Genomic DNA, 16,329 nt, shown 5'->3' with positions numbered 1-16,329 from the left:
CCGTGGTAGTTTGCTGATGTGCAGCCCGGATCCATCTTCTGGCAGCATCAGCGGGACCGGGGTCGGCGGGCGCGCAGCGGGGCGCGGGCCGGGCGCGGAGCGGGACGCGAGCAGCCGCCGCCTCCTCCTCCGCGGGAAGTTTGGCTGGGGTTTGACAGAGGCGAGGGGAAGCCCTGACAGACAGGATCTCCCGGCCTGAGTCCACCCCCTGCGCCCACCCACACAACCAGCGACTTTTCCCCGGCGAGGGGGCAGGGGGGACAGCGGCGCTCATGGTCCTCGCTCTGTGTCGCACCCGTCTGACTGGGGCTACCTAGGGAGCACCGTGTCTTGGAAGAGTCTCCAGGTGCAGAAGGAAAAAAATACCAGCCCCCTCTTCCCCAAAACCTGTGGTTTCTCCATCCCTTACCCTCCTTTCCCAAGCCGGCGTGGACAGCCGAGCCGGCCGCCTAGTTCACCCTCGCCCTGCTCGCCACCTCTCCGCCCGAGGGAGGATGAAGATGCTTTGCTGGAGGATGGCACTGTGGCTGGCCGGGTGGACTGTCTGCGGGAAGCCTTCTTCCTGCTCTGGCCTTGATTATGACTACACTTACGATTTCACTGAAGAGGATAAAGCCGAGGCGATAGATTATAAGGATCCTTGCAAAGCTGGTAAGTGACTTCCACGTCTAATGCAGCTCCCCGCCCCCTCCCCAGATGGTGACTTTGTCTCTGTTTTATTTACGCGGGGTGCGTGAGGGGGGAGTCCCGGGCTCACCTGCTCCCTCCCGGGGCAGCGGCGGCGAACGCAGCCGGAGCCCTGAGTCCAGCCCCCTTACCTGGGGAAGGTACCCGGGACCTGCTTTTCCGGGACTTCCCACGTACTTGCCTCCCGTCTCCGGCTGGGGTGGSAGAGGGGCGCGGCGCGGGCAGGGCTGGACCCCGCGGGCATCGTGTCCGCCGAGCAGCCCTCGGGTCACGGCGCCGCCGGAGCCGCGGAAGTTACAGAGAGCMTTTAGGCGGGGCTCGGAGGTTTCGAGGCGGGACCGTGCCCCGCAGCACCAGCCGGGAGCACGGAGCGACCGGGCCGGGCTCGGCCGGGGGGTGGCGGCTTCTCCTGGGGCCCTGCCCGCCTCCGCCTCCCTCTCGSCTTCTTCCATCCCAACCTGTCGCTCCCCGGTCGAGCACCCCTTCCCGCGGATGTGACCAGCGCGGCTGCCGAGCGGGAGGGGATGCGCGGGGGGTGGTGACTGCCGGGCTTTCAGCCGGGCGAGCCCACGCGTCCCGCTCCCGTGACCCGCTCGGTGTTGTGCTGCGGGTTGGTGCTGTACWGCGTGTGCCGAGGGGCCGCTGCCGTGCCTCCCGCAGGCTCTGTGTCTGAGCCGGCCCTTTCTAAACTGTGCGGGAGGAGCTGAGTTACAGCGTCTTCTCACTTTGCACAGCAGTTGGTTTTCTAGAACGTTTGACTGATTTGGGACTGCCACGTTCTTAATGCCAGGTACAATTCTTCACCCATTAAAGTTATCAGTAGCAAGAACCGACCTTCGGAACTGGGTTCAGTGGTATTTCAGTAGACAAGTGTATCTGCTTTTTTCCCCTCCCAAATGTGTTATCAGCAACAATGGTTGTCCATTCCCAACAGTTCTATTGTTAAACAAGTGTTCAGGTTTTCTAGCAGCCTCYTTTGCATTAATTAGTTATTTTCTGTTCTGAAAACTAGTTCAGCCAAAGGTTGTGTTCACTATATCTGTGTGGTTTTCTTTAATTTATTGAAGAGAATGTGGTGTACATATATGCCAAATATGCAGACACTCTGTTTTTCTAATCACAAAAATATTTTGTTCCTAAGCGTGAATTGTTAGGTCTGACTTGTTACAACTGAAGTTGTAAGTTCAAGTTCAGAAGCAGAAAGAACAGAAGCAACTGCAAACAAAACATTTGTTTTTTCTCAAATAGCACTCACAAATAAATGTAAGTAACTAGTCATAGTTAACCTGAACTCTTTTTTTCCCGGTCTGTAATTCTTTAAGAAGATTCATATGCATCATTTCATATGGTGAGAAATGCGTATTTACTCTGTTTGCTGTGGGATTCTTGTTTCATAGTGAGAATAATTAGCAATTATAATTCATGATACTAAATGTTTTGAGGTTATGCATGAGAGAAAGACAACAGTAGGCGACTGCAACTTGATCCGTGTTGCCAATTCTCTGCCATCACTTTGTTTTGCTTGGAGAAAGAAGCATTTGTTTGAAAAATTTGGCCCATGGAGACGTTTTATTGAAGTTCTTACTCGTGCTGCTTTGTAAATATTTGGAGTTTAGGTGCCACAGGGACAAGAGACAGGTAGGTGTGTGAAGAGTTAACAATGTGTAGTTCCTCTTAAAAAGCTGCCACTTTGAGGTTCTCTATCCAGTAAAAACCCCATTTATTTTGGTTGCTTCTTAGTGTACAGCAGTCCTTCAGAAACAGAAATACACCTCACTGCTGCACACTGGGTATGTGCCATGTGCCCATGATTTTTAATAAAAAATAGATAGCTCATGAAACTGATCCTCCACCAGTATATCACAATTTACTTTTCCTGCTAGACCTTCCTCAAAGRCTCCATTAATCCTGGTCTGTAAAGTACTGGTTCCTGATCAAAGATGTTGGCAGTAGCGGGTGCTCAGCCTCTTTAAGCAGCACAGCCCAGGTGTGTGTTCTCCCCAGGTCAGGTCTTATTGGCTGGGGTGGGTTTTGGASTCCCGTGAGTAAATTTACTGATCTCTGCCATTAGCATGGGTTCCACAGTGAGGCCCTATAGAAGGGCAAAGCCAGGCTTCCCACTCAGGAGTGTGAGATGTTCACACTCAAATTTATGTGGTCACTCTATGCACAAGGTGACAGGATAAAATAAGAGAATTCTTGCTGAGGTAACATGCAAGGTATGCAAGCTTTGTATCTTAGATATGCTTAACACCTGCTTTTACTGTAACTTGAGTGCCTGCAGTAGAGGCTGTAAAAGCAGTAGAGGCTGTAAAAGCGCTTTTGCTTCTTTTTTTTTATTATTAAGCTGTTCAGGCTGGTAACTGGTCAGTGTTCAGTTAGGAACCAGATATAAATGAATTTCTGCAACTTAGCAAAATGAGAAACAGCCCAAGTACTTTGTATTTTTACTTAGTGACATGCTTCAAGACCTCCAGTGATACCCATGCAAAATTTAGACATGCTAGGGTCATTTGACCTACCCCCAAATATGCAAGATTGTTTCACCTGTACTTTAGAAGAAATTTGCATTCAGTTTTTCACCAGTGAGTAGTGTATGTGGCTTAGTTTTTATTGCATAGACTACATGAAAAAACGTTTGTAATCTTGTGGCAGTAAGCATTGTATGTGAGGCATCAGATCTATAGTTAGATGAAGTTATGGTTCTATACTTCTTTATAGATACCGTCCCAATTCTATTGAATAAGTGTTCTTTTGGTAGATCCCTTCCCCCTGTTTTTATGAAAGAACTGAAGAAATTTACCAGAAACAGAACATGACAGCCTCTGAGGGGTTATTTATGGATATTCTATGGATATTTTTATGGGTACTATATGTGTAATTTAATATTTTTACAAGGAAGGGATAATTTTAATGAATGTGCCTAAAATCACACTGTTGCTTTGACTTAAATTTCCCAGAAGTGCAGTGCAGGATGCTATAGAGGCTGAAAAGTGCATTTTGTTACACTATTTTCAGCTTTGTGAAAAAACCTACATGTCTATCAGATGCCCAGTAGAACTAGGAGTTGTTTCTGGAACTGATGTTTCTATTTGCATCTAAACCAGCAGCTGTTTTATGCAACAAACCCAAAGTACAGTCTCAGTAGTGAAGCCAGCACATCGGGAGCCCTGGATCATCAGGGAASAGAAGGGCCTGGAGAAATGCTGTGATGCTGCTAGGGAGATGACCACTGGAAGGAGGTGTTGACACTGTGCAGGARAATTTGATAAGCTGTATGGTTTCCCATGTGTTTGTGTACAGMCCTTTAACCTAGGTGTGAATTTTGGGTCACGCTACTCCTCCTYATAACAAGAATCCTGGCACACTGTAACAGTGGGATGTGATGTAACACAGTTTCTGTGCTTCTGATGTCTCGGATATTTCCTTGTGTCTCTCTGCAGGAGAGACAGTGTTTACCGTTGTGAGTTCAAGTGTAAGGCATTCTTAGTTCATCTTCAAGATCTAATTTGCCAGAATATGTGAAAYTGGAAGCACCACACTCTAAAGAATCTAAGAGACATAGATCAGCATTTGTATAAGCAGATATCACTCCAAAGAATAGAATACTAATTAGATTTCAATGGGCATCATCAAACTTTTCAGACTGCAATATGCACCTGCATTTACCTGTGGATTCTTCAARTTTTTCTTTTTTTCCATTCTTTCCATAGTTTATGATATATTCAGGATATCTGCTGTGAAACATAGAGAGTAAGATGGGTAAAAAAAAAAATTCCCATCCCATAATGCTTGGTCATAGCCTGCACTTAGTCGATAGTCAAGGTTTTTTGAGGGCTTTTGTTTTGTTTTCTTAACAACTTTGTTTTCCTAAAACAAAACAAAGCAAATGAAAAATGAGAGTGTACTCTGGTGTGGTCTTCCAATTAAAATACTGTGAACTGTGGGGCATTAGGTAAGAAGTCTTAGTTTTGTTGCACAGCCACTGTGCTGAGGTCTGTTTCAGCCTCTGGACAGCTGACTGTACTCAGGTAAGTCTCTTTTAGCATTTCTTTTGCGAGATATTTCACTTCCTTAAACAAAAGTTAAAGGTCTGGGAAATACACTTGAACTTGAGTTCCTTGGGTTGTTGTTTTTCACTTTTGTCGGCCTTGTTTTCTTGGGATTTTTGCTCCAGAAATTCTGTCTTGCACTGGGGAAAATTCTCACAAGGAAAACTTCACTGAAACTTTTAAAGTTTTCACAGTAGTTACTTTAGATTACTCCTCCCACAAACCCCAGTTACTTGTTTGTTTTTTTTWTAACCCCTTTCACATGATGCATAAATTGCTTTTATTTTTTTCTCTCAGTGAAGCTAGATAAAAATGTCAAAAAAAGAATATTGAAGAAAAACAATTAAATGTAAATCTTCAGAACTTGAAAGTTTTTTAGCATGCAGTTATTTGACTAAGAACAAATTCTATATGTATGCATGCCTACCTACTTGAGAATTAGAGAAAATAAAGACAGACCCTCCTCACCATGTGCATTTCTCCCTCCAGTGAGAATCTAAGGAGCTCATTTGGCTACTTTGCACCTTCATAAAGAATAACAAAAAGTTTGGATTGTCTGTAGCAGGGAAATTAGTATTTCCCACATCACTGAGTCATGAAACCTAATAATGTGTTTTATTTGTAAAGTAGATGAACATGAAAAATTGATGGTAAATGTTGAGTACATTTATTATGCATTGTCATCTCTAACTGCAATCTATTGTTTCTTGAAATTGTAACAGCAACTTTCTATACTAGTTTTGTTTTTTGTTTTTTTTTTAATTTTAGTTTCCCTCTTGTGCTCTGGTGTATGTGCAGTTGTAAGCATTCTAATTGTGCAGTCTGGTAATAAGAGAATTCTTAAAACCTCTGTTTATACATTTTGAATYTGTTTCATGATTCACATAATTGATATCTTTCATAGTTATAATTGAGTCATGTAGTAGACTCTTAAAGATACATTGTGCAGTTTGCAGTAATATAGAGGTTATGCTGCTAATATCACTTGCCAGATTGACAGAATTGTGACTGTTCATGTAGTATGTGCATAGTCTAGGCAGCTGAAACAGAAACAAGCTTTTCTGAATAGTCTGTCCCAACTGGTTTCCATCCTGCTGTGGATAAACTTATAGGGTAAATTAGACTATTGACAAATTTAGCTTTTAAGTATTTTTTCCCCAGAATTCTCCAGCTTTACTTTATCTGTGATTACCTTAAATGGGGTATCTTAACACCTTTGAAAAAGATTTGTGAGAACATGAAGTTCTTTTTCTCCTCAGTTTAATTGAAAAGATTGATTCGATACAAAAGTCTGGGAAAAGGACATTAAATGAATATGTTTTATATTTTAACTTTGTGAATATTCTTCCACACCAAAGGCTCAATTTCATGTCCAGACCACTTTCCATAAGGATCTGTTTCTGAGTATACATCCGGCGTGTCAAACAAGTGACCTGCAAGCAGTATTACATCACTGCAAAATGAATCTAATTGACAAATCTAATTGAGCTTGGAATCAGGGCCCCAAGGCAAATGCTGAAACATTCACCACACCTGGATGTCTGCCTTATGTCATTCTGATTGCCCCTCTGGACAATAGGGTTGATAAGCTTATGACATAATTTCATTCACTTCTTTTTGAAGAGAAAGTCACGTCTGTGGTCCTTGACAGTGACAGAAGAATGGAAGAGCTTTAAGAYTGGAGAGTTAACTTCTGGTTTTCACAAGCACAGGGGACTTTGTGGAGAAGGAGACTTTTTTTCACGTCCTGGATGCATTATAGTATTCTAACTCTAAATTTAATAACAGTGCATGAACAAGGGAAGAAATTTTAGTCTTTTTTAAGACAAGATGTATTTATCCTTATACCGAAATAGCTTTTTATAATCTGGCTTTCAACTTAGGAAAAATATTAGGATATATAATTTTTGTTTTTAATATGTATCTGAAGAAAAGATAAATTTCAAGAGCARTATTACAGAGCAAAACAAAGTTTTGACGTTTCAAGGCTTTCAGTTGGGTAAGCAGAATTTCGTAGTATTTTTCAGACTTTTCTCAGCCTCTTTAGGATCGTTCTAATTGACTTATTTCAGTCATTATTGAATGCAGTCCATACCCCCCATTCTAAACCACAGGCAACCTCTCTCCACCTCCCTACTACATCCCTTCAGTGTAACAGAACTGAAAGTGTGACTAGAGAAATCTTTGTGTATTTTTAGTTCTGTCTTGTCAGAACATTTTTCTTGGCTAAGAGTGAGCTAATGGCCAATCTGTTAATGTGTTTTAATGCATATTCATTCTTTGTGTCTGCTGCTCATCTACTTCTTTTCCTGTCATTTCTTTCGTTGTTACTATGGCAAATTCCCTTACTTCGGATTCCCTATCCACAGAAAGCAATTTTTACTTGCTTTTCAGCTTTTGCCTATGCTGCCTGACCAGTCTTCTAGTCCTCTCTGTTTTCTTCCCTTGACATTCTCTTCTCTTGTTTACAATTATCAATTATTCCCTCCAAATATAACTTCTGGCTCATCATCAGGCTTCCTGTAAGATTGTTCTCTAGTGCTTTGATAGCTCTGTAGCAAAGAACCCGGGCACCTGTGGTCACAGCTGGAAATGAGGAGGAGGAGAAAGATGAGTGGGCTGTGTGTGACCAGCATGTTCTCAGAGGCCTCGTGCTGGATGCTCAGTGGGCTGCAATGATCTGCCAAACACTGCACATCCAATCCTGAAAAATCCCGACACAAATGTCTATACAGAGCACATACATGGACCTTCCTTTTCTGTTGGACTCATGTACCCAAATATCAAGGTCTGTTGTGAAGACAGTCCTTGCTGGTGACAGAAATAAGAGTACTCTAAGTACCTGTAGTGTAGAGGTTGTATAAATAGTAACGCAGCAGAACAGGTTGAGCTGGGAAGTGTGAAGGTGGAGGCTGTGCTGTGCACATATGTGGRGTGTCAGTGTGCGACCCATGTGAGTGACTGCTCTTGCAGACTGTTAGGGAGGCRGCTCCCACTCAAATAGATACTCTCAGATGACTTTTTTGGGGGAGTTTTGCCTGAGTAGTGGTCCTCAAGTGCAAATGTTGAGTGACTATAAGTGAGTATTGGGTATTTGAAAATGTTTAAGCACAGTCAGATAGCTCTCACAGAGCAGTAATGCTCCAAAATGTAGGTTTGTGGGTTTTCTCTTCAATATTATAAAACAGAGATTGTCAAGACCAAAATACAAAAAAAATCAATATTGTTCTAAAATAACTCCTAATTCGTTTCTTGAGGTGGGTGAAATATGATTCCTAATAGGATATGYTGTGTTTATTAAACCAGTTTCGTTGCTATATATACTTTAATGATAAAAAGGCTCATTAGTCATTGACTAGAATTGATTTTGAATTTTTTGATTCATTTTGATGGTTGTAAGTGATGCCTGATCAGGGAATAATCAGCAAAATCAGGACACAAAGTTTTAAAGGAAGGATGTTTTAAAATGCATTTAAGTCTGACTTTGGAAATTCTCTTTCTGWCCTTGTGAATTTAATCTCTTTTCCTACAGAAGCTGAACGACAGAGGAACACTGGTGCATTTGAAAGTTGCCAGTATCTCTCTAGTCACATTGTGATCCTTGGATATTGTCAATTGTATGGTAGAATTTAAGTATCAGCTCTTGTAAGAAGTGAGGAGACAAGGATGTCAGCTGGGGAGTGGTATCTAAATAGCTGTGCAGATGAGTTACATTATTCTCATGCTGGTAGCAGCAGTTAAATGTATTCCCAGAAACAAGTTTAATTGTTATTAAGCAAAAATTATTCCATTTTATTGGTGTCTCATGTTKTAATGGACACTAGTTAGGTACATTCTTGCTGTCAGGGGCATTGTAGCACTAAAGACCTTCAACACATTTCCACTTTCCCAAAAAAGAATAAAAATTTTTGCTTAGGGCACAGTAATTGTCCCAAGAGTGGACAAAAGGCAGAGCTTCCCAAGTTTCCAGATGATCTATTCAGATAAGCAAAGAAATAATTTCAGATGGTTCTTATACAATAACAAGATTTATTTAAACAGTTTACTTGCACAGCGAATGTTTGCTTTCATGAGGAGTAGTTTTAGAACAACTCTGGATGTGAGAACATGCTGATGAACTGCCCAATTTCTCCATCTGGTAAAATGTCCTTATATTTATAATAAATTTGCATACATTCATGTTAACTTATACTTKCATTTTTCCCTTACTCAACGTTATCTTAGGACCGTGTTCTTACTGCAGCTTTATTTGTAGTTAGGTTATGCTATACTACTTTACAACTGCTTCCATACTTATAATTCGGTACTTCATCCCCTGTATAAATACACAGTCAAATGGATAAATTAGGGTTTTTTTTGCTTAGACAATCTGCTTAACCCTTTTCTTATAAAGAACATAGTGTGTTTCCATGAAAAATTGCCAGCACCATGTTGAAAGCATGTTACCCATCTTTTTATGATCTTCATTTTATGTTAGAATCTTTGATATGTTCATCAGCCCATCCTTTTGTCATWATATAAGTTACTCAGTCTTTAAAAATGGAGCTCTTCAAGACTATTGATTCAGGATTGAATTGTCTTTTTCTGTTGTTACTGATATGCCATTATTGCATTATGTTCTGATAACTTCTATAGATTAATCTTTTCTTCCTGGAAAAACATTATTAAAGAAAAACATATGATAAAATCTCAGAAAAAAAAGTAATAACTGAGCCTGTAAATAGCTAAGGAGCCAGGTTTTTATGGGTAAGTGTTTTATTCCCCCAAGGTTACAGTAGCGGGAAAAATTTTTCATGAAAACAGGGTAAAAAGATGTTCAAGTTAGTAAAGAGAAAATGAAAGAGAAAGAACATGACAAACATGAACAATTTCAGATATTATACAAGAAGACAAAATAGAAGATAATTATTTTTACTTATTTTAGTCTGGTAAATTCTGATATGGAAAATTCAGAACAGAGACTTGGAGACATGGGGATTTTATACAACTTTTTTTTGTATTGAAATCTGCTAAAGGATTCCACTGAGTCAGTATTTGGATATATGATATGACATYTACATAGGTAGCAGGGGCATCTGGGGTTTGATATTTAGTAATGGTAACAGAATGATTTTCAAGTGGATATATACCTGAGGCTTCAGAGTTTAAGCCAGTATTTAGTAGCTTGAAACAAGGATGAACCTCAATGTGTRGCAAGATTATCCTTGTCTACCTACTGCAAATTCTAGTTTCTTTCTGTAAGGCAGCTGGTGGTGACTGCTGTCAAAGACAGGACCTTGGAAGTGATCCAGTGTTGCAGTTCCTTTGTTCCTCAGCCCTCCCTAAGTGCTATTTCAAAGACTCATGTCTTGAGGCATGCCTAAAAGATAAATGCAATTTAGCTATTTTGGGAAGTGAATGAATTTCAAAGCTCAATATGGCTGTAAACACGTTGACCAACCACATTTGATGAAGATGAATGCCTGCAAACATGCAGGAAGGAAACTGCATTTACCTCTGTTTATAGATTGCCAGTGTGGGTCCAGTGGAGCACATTTTGTCTGTAAGCCACAAGTGTGCACATTCACCTGACTACTTCAGGAGCTGCCATTGAGGCACTCCTCTAGAAGCATTGAGATGCCTCTAGAAACATCTACAGCAGCTCTTTAAAGTCGTGTGTTCATATTCTGTGGGTGCTTTTCTTTTTTTGCTTTTCCCCCACATGTAAATGMCAAGGTACCTTTGTGTGTAGGTCTGACCTAGAGGCCATTGGACTCAGTGGGAATGTTTCCAGTTACTTCAGAGAAAATGTTTATAGGTGAATAAGTAATAAGCAGAACTGACTAATTTACTCCTGTGTTCTTGGGCTATGGCTTACTTGTATGCATGTGCTCACATGCTTTGCAGGCACATCAATGAAGGCAGTTGGATTTTTGCCCCAGTTTCTGTAGTTGTCATCACTAACACAAGAGTATCATGAAATCTTACATTCAGTGACCTTGTGATTACAGGTTCTTTCATGCTGGACTGGGGTGTGAAAAAAATCCAGCAGCCTGAAGAGCATCTGATTTTCTCTGGTTTTTTTTTCCCCTTATAAGAAGCCACAGGATAAGACTGGATTTTGATTACTGCAACTRTTTCTCAACCTTTAGAGATAGGTTTCTTCTTGTCGTAGCTGAATATTGATTGTTAAATCTGATAAATGGCTAAAAATGCTGATGAACATGATGATTGCAGTTGCATATGCAGTTCCTTATCTGTATAATTTCAAGAAATGTAAAGTCAAAGATAATAAGCCATTTGTTACAAAATGCATCAGGCATGTGAATTTGGTGTCAATCATGTACCATTACCTAAAGTTTGACAAGCCTTGAMGTCTCTTCAGTAATTTGCAGTATCCCCAAATTAAAACATTTTTTAATCCAGCGGCTGCTAGGAGCTAATGAGATTTTGCAAGACTAGGAGGAACAGGTATACTAATATCCCCATTTTTTTTAGTAAAATGAAGAAGTAGTTAATGGCAAAATAAGAATGGATCAGAAAGGTTTTGTGGGTTTTTTTCCCCCAAAGCTATGTGTAGTTTGGATGGATTGCAAAAACTCTAGATTGCCATACAGAACTAAGTAATATTACAACATAGCCAAACTCCGTGCAAATCTTGCATTTAACCAAATAGTTTGTTATTTTCATGTTCTGAAAACTTCTGTTTTCTTTCTGATGTTGTTTCTTCTGTGTGTTGAACTTAAATCCTGGTCAGAGTGAGAAMTGCAGGTGAAAATGAGTCTTGATTTTACTAAGGATTCTTGTTTGAAGAAAGTTCTTGGCTTTAGTTATGGGGTTTTCTGGACTTACTTGCTAAGGGAAGGCAGTAAGGAGAAAAATCTTTGCCCATCATTAAAAGATTTGTTTTCTGCATTTTTTTGATTATTTGATCACTAAATTGAAGGAGTGTTRGAGAGCAGAGAGCATAGAAGAGGGGGTTCCTGTGTTTTTTTTCAGTTTTTGTATCTGCATTCTTGAGGATGAAACCCTTTCACACGTGAAATATGGGTAAAAAAAGAACTAGTTCAAATCTTYGGATGTTTCCATTCATAATACCTTTAATTTGGAAGAAGCTGAATTAAATATGAATTGTAGTGCTGATGGATCACAGTCAGTGTGTCTACAGAAGTGAAACATGAGTAAAGAGAATTTATAACATACGCTTCCTTTTGCTTTATGGAAGAGAGCCAAATACAAAGATGCCTCCTAGATCTGTAATGTGTTTATGGAGATGTGCAGATCTTTTAGCTAAAGCTAAAATTTTAGTGAGATATGCAAGCTATGGTGCTTTAAATCAAAAATGTGTAGAATCAGTCATGACAATCTTTATCAACTTGGGCAAAATAAATTTTTCTTGGCTATTTTTTGGGACTCTTAATCATGTGTCTTAGATTTATTTGGTGTATGGTATAGCATTCCCTCACATATAATGTTTCTTTACTGATTCATTGATCTAGACATTCCAGGTTCAAGTTTATATAAGAAATCTAATAGCTTCCTGAATAACTTACATTTATAATCAAATCTTTCCAAATATTTTGTTTKTCGTTCCTAATTATGAACAAGGTCAGACTAAATAACAGCCATAAGGAAAAAATTAACAAAAATGTACATAAATARTAATCCTCAGTTTTAACTACATGATCTTGTAGAAGATGAAAAATTATTTGATCCTTGGTTTCTGTTCACATAATCTGGCTTGACTTCATTGACCTAAAGTATCCTTGTTTTTTTCAGTGGAGAAATTTTTCTTTCCTTCCAACAAGCAGATGATGTGTCATCGAAATCAGCAAAGACCTAGATAAGATTTTGGATCCGCTTGTAAATGCTCATGAAAAAAGTTAACATTCCCATTCTTACATGCCAACCAATTGTGATTCCTGTTGTKCTGCTCTGATATGGAAATAAACCCTTTCTGCAGCTGGCTGCCCAGTGGAAAGGAGCATGAACAAGACTTGCTCCTGCACTGGTGGGGCTACAGGGGCTCTTCGCCCSCCAGGGCACAGCCAAACACACGCTGCATCTCTCCTTCCTGCCCTCTTCAGAATCAGCTCTGGATTTGGTTTCCCTTCCTGTATGTTGCTGGAGGAGTCACAGGTRTCTGTGTTTAAGGCTGGATAGGTGCTTAGAGAAATCAGAGTCTCTAACTSTGTTATTTGCCAAGGGAAGCCAGGTAAAACTGAGATGCCAATGATAGGTGAATTATCCTGTGCTGAGCCCTCTGCAGCCATAGATAGATGATTTCCAGCAGAAATTTCTGTGAATGCAGTTTTTTTTTTCTGCAGATCAAAGTGCTCTCCATAGTCTATCTGCTGCTAGAGGCTTTTAAGTAATGATACACATATGAAAATTCCTAGTGGTATTTTGTTCCAATCTGTCATTCAGTTAAATATGGATGAATTGTTCTTGCAGTGATCTTTTGGTTCTGCTTTTGGACACTGCTGTGGATTGTTCAGTGGCTTTTACACCTGGTAAAATGCCATAAATAAATAAATAAATAAATAAATAAATATTGTGTGTCAGGAAGTTTATTATGCTTTTCCTTTCTGTGAGATTGGTCTAAGAAAAGGTAGCGACCTTCCTTGCAAACTTTGAATTTCACTTCTTTGGACTATCATAGGAAAAAAAAAAATCTGCCTCGTATCCTCACATGGGATACAGCAGATCCAACAGGTGGGTTGTGAAAGAACCTGCAGTAATGATGTGTTGCAGACCCTGGATTGTCTTAGGTGGGGCGTGGTGTGAACTGTACAGCAAGGAGTTATGCTCTGTGCCGAGACCCACAACAGCCAATGAAGATATTTTATTTRGAGTTTTTTCCCTTTATGAGAAAGTAGTGTTTTTATTTTTTGTGTGTTGTGGCACATTTATGTACGAATGCTAAACACTTTATATTTTTGTGCTGCAACTTATTAGGCTGAATTCTTCACCAAGACTGCACTTCCTCTCAGGATCTCTTGTTACTTCTAATGAGMTGAATGGCATGGTGGCATTCACCTTAATGAGCTCAGAATTTAAGGAAGAAGAAAAATTCTATTTAGGGTCACTTTACTGAAACTTACTGGGGTTGTAGTTTTTTCAACAGTCCATTACAGTGGACACAAGATGTAACGAGGTAATTAYGGTGTACCTGGGGTGATTTTTTTGTGTTTTTGAATATTTTTATATACATATATATACACATTAATTTATTTATTTCTATTTATATATGTACAGAATTACAATGGGAGAATCTTTCTGAAGTGACATTATGGTAGGCTAATTTCCAAGCATAATCAGCTGTTTTAAAACAAACAAATAGTTGCTGTTGATACACAATAAGAAGCAGTTAATTAATGTCGTTTGACCCGGCTCTTTGAATTGGATGCAAAGAAAAACTAATTTTAAAAGCTTTTGTTGTTGTTCTCCCCTTATAGTAGGAAATTATATGGAGAGAAGATGTAGCAAGGGGGAGCATAGAGGAACTGTTCTGTGCTGTGAGCCAAAGGACATCATTAGGAACGCTCCTATTATCTGGAAGCCTGACTTCCTGTCTCAGTTTCCTCGTGGGTCTTAATGAATGGCAGAAGAAATGGAACACTTTCCTGCTTGGCCAAAAACTCTGCTAAATTACTCCTTTGGCTGCACGCCACACCATGCTCTGGAATAAATCCTGCAGCTCCCCCCTGAGTCTGGAGGGTACTTGCTGCAGCTCCTTGGGGCTGGTGGAGTGAATTTGGGAAAGCCCAACCTTCCCCATGAATACAATAATGCTTCAGGTGTCCTTTTGTACATCTTGAAAAATTCTTTTTGTGACCGCAACAGACACATTGACATTTTATTAATATAAATGTTCATGAGAATCAGAGGATGTTAAAAAACTACAAGTATGTTAGGATTTTCATATTTGGTAATGATGTTGCTACCATGAAAATAGTGTAGCATCCCTTGTAAAAAGCACCTGAGATATGTTTAAAATAAGCTGGTTTTAGATATGCATTAAATTCAATAACTAATTTTCTGAGCTTTTTCCCCCATAGTTTTAGTGTTGATATGCTAGTTACACTTTTATTGTAAAGTATRAAAATAAGGTAATGAAAATGTTTCTATATAGAATAAAACATATTTCAGACATCTTATTAAGTGCAGTAGATGATGCATCTGTCATATTGTGTGCATGGAGAGGATTTTAAATTACTGCTTTCTCTTTTTATTTCTTGTCTTTGGTACACTTTCTTTAACATAGATATTAACCACCCAAACTTTCAGTATCTTCTCTTAGCTCTGATTTTAATTAAAACTGTAGCACCAAACTTTTGGTTCAGTTGTTACTGTCAGTTTCTATACTTTCTACTTTAACTACATTTGGCAAGTAAGAGCCTTGCAGCTGACTCAAAGGAAACTTGGCGAAATATACACCATTTCCCAATAGCCTTTCTCTATTATAGAAGATATATGGGATATTGTTTTAATAATTTTTGTCTTGTTTTGCATCCAAGAAGAAAAATATTCTTAATTCTCTGGAGCTGGGAAATGCTTTCCATAGTTAGTGTTCTGCATGTAGCATCTTTAAAAGGTGACAAGCAGCTGGAAATGTTTGGCATAGTTGGAAAAATACAGAAAATACTTAATGCCACTGGCCTATTTCAACAAGAAAGTATTGATCAGGTTCTGTTTTATTCTGTTTGCTTTGTTTTGTTTTGTCTTGAGTTTTTTTTCCCTGCTAGTTTTTACTGTGTGAATTTTAATGTAAACTTACTCTGTGTGACTTTCATGGTGTACTGTGAAAACAATGATGTGAAACAACACTTCTTCCACTGAAATAGCTGTCAGCTTTTTCTCATCTCTGGTGGTGCAATCATGCCAGACAGGCTGGGTGTCGAGGTCACTRGGTTTCTTTCTCAAGGAAGCAGAACTGCTGGAAGTGCTCATCGTGTCAAGCCATCCTCTAGTCTGTCTTCAGACTCCTTTGTGTGGGTAGCTAACTGCTTTCTAACAGGAGCTGCCCTTGGCTGACAGTCAGTGCTCCCTACACTGATACCTGTGCATTTTGAGACTTGACATTAGTGCAAGCATAGTGGATGGCCTCTTCTAACCATTGGCTGCAGGAGGAAAGCAGAAACTGCCTTTTTAATGGCAGAGTTTTTTTATATTAAGGTGATGATTTTGAAAGCTGAAAGTTGGGAGATCACATTCATTCCCATTTCTTCCCCTTCCCAAGCAGCAATACAGCCTTGTCCACTTTGTTCTGAGTTCTCTCCGAGATTGTCCTTTTCCTGTCTCTTCCTGATTCAGAGGAAGAAGGAGAGACTTCTGTGCCTGTCCACAGTTTTCAGAGGGTCGCTGGTAAGATGCCACCAGCAGTTCCTCATCCTCTGCATGTGTGGCAAAGATGTAAGATTTTAAGTAACATGAGTAACATGGTGGAGAAATGTTGACTTGTTTTGTTAATGTCGGTGTATTTCAGTGTCCGTGGTTAAGAATTTCTGGTTATTTTAAAGAGGTGTCATATAGTTCCACATAGTAAATGAAAAAAAGATCACCTCCTTAATAAGAGGATTTTTTTTTTTTTTTTTTTTTTTTTTTTTTT

General features: G+C 39.7%; 1 protein-coding gene across 1 annotated transcript in view; it reads left to right on the top strand.

Annotated features, from left to right (window-relative positions):
* Window positions 1–324: 324 nt before the first annotated feature.
* Window positions 325–16,329, top strand: part of TLL1 (tolloid like 1) — a 126,458-nt gene continuing 110,453 nt past the window's right edge. The window contains exon 1 of the mRNA XM_057375386.1: window positions 325–651. Within this exon, the coding sequence (XP_057231369.1) occupies window positions 495–651 (157 nt within the window). The 5' untranslated portion in view covers window positions 325–494. The remainder of the gene's footprint in view (window positions 652–16,329) is intronic.

Source organism: Malurus melanocephalus, unplaced genomic scaffold (assembly GCF_030028575.1).
Source record: "Malurus melanocephalus ecotype Western Australia unplaced genomic scaffold, MMel_1.1 scaffold_9, whole genome shotgun sequence".
Taxonomy (NCBI): domain Eukaryota; kingdom Metazoa; phylum Chordata; class Aves; order Passeriformes; family Maluridae; genus Malurus; species Malurus melanocephalus.
Note: the sequence above shows the minus strand (reverse complement) of the source record. Positions and strands in the feature narration are given on the sequence as shown.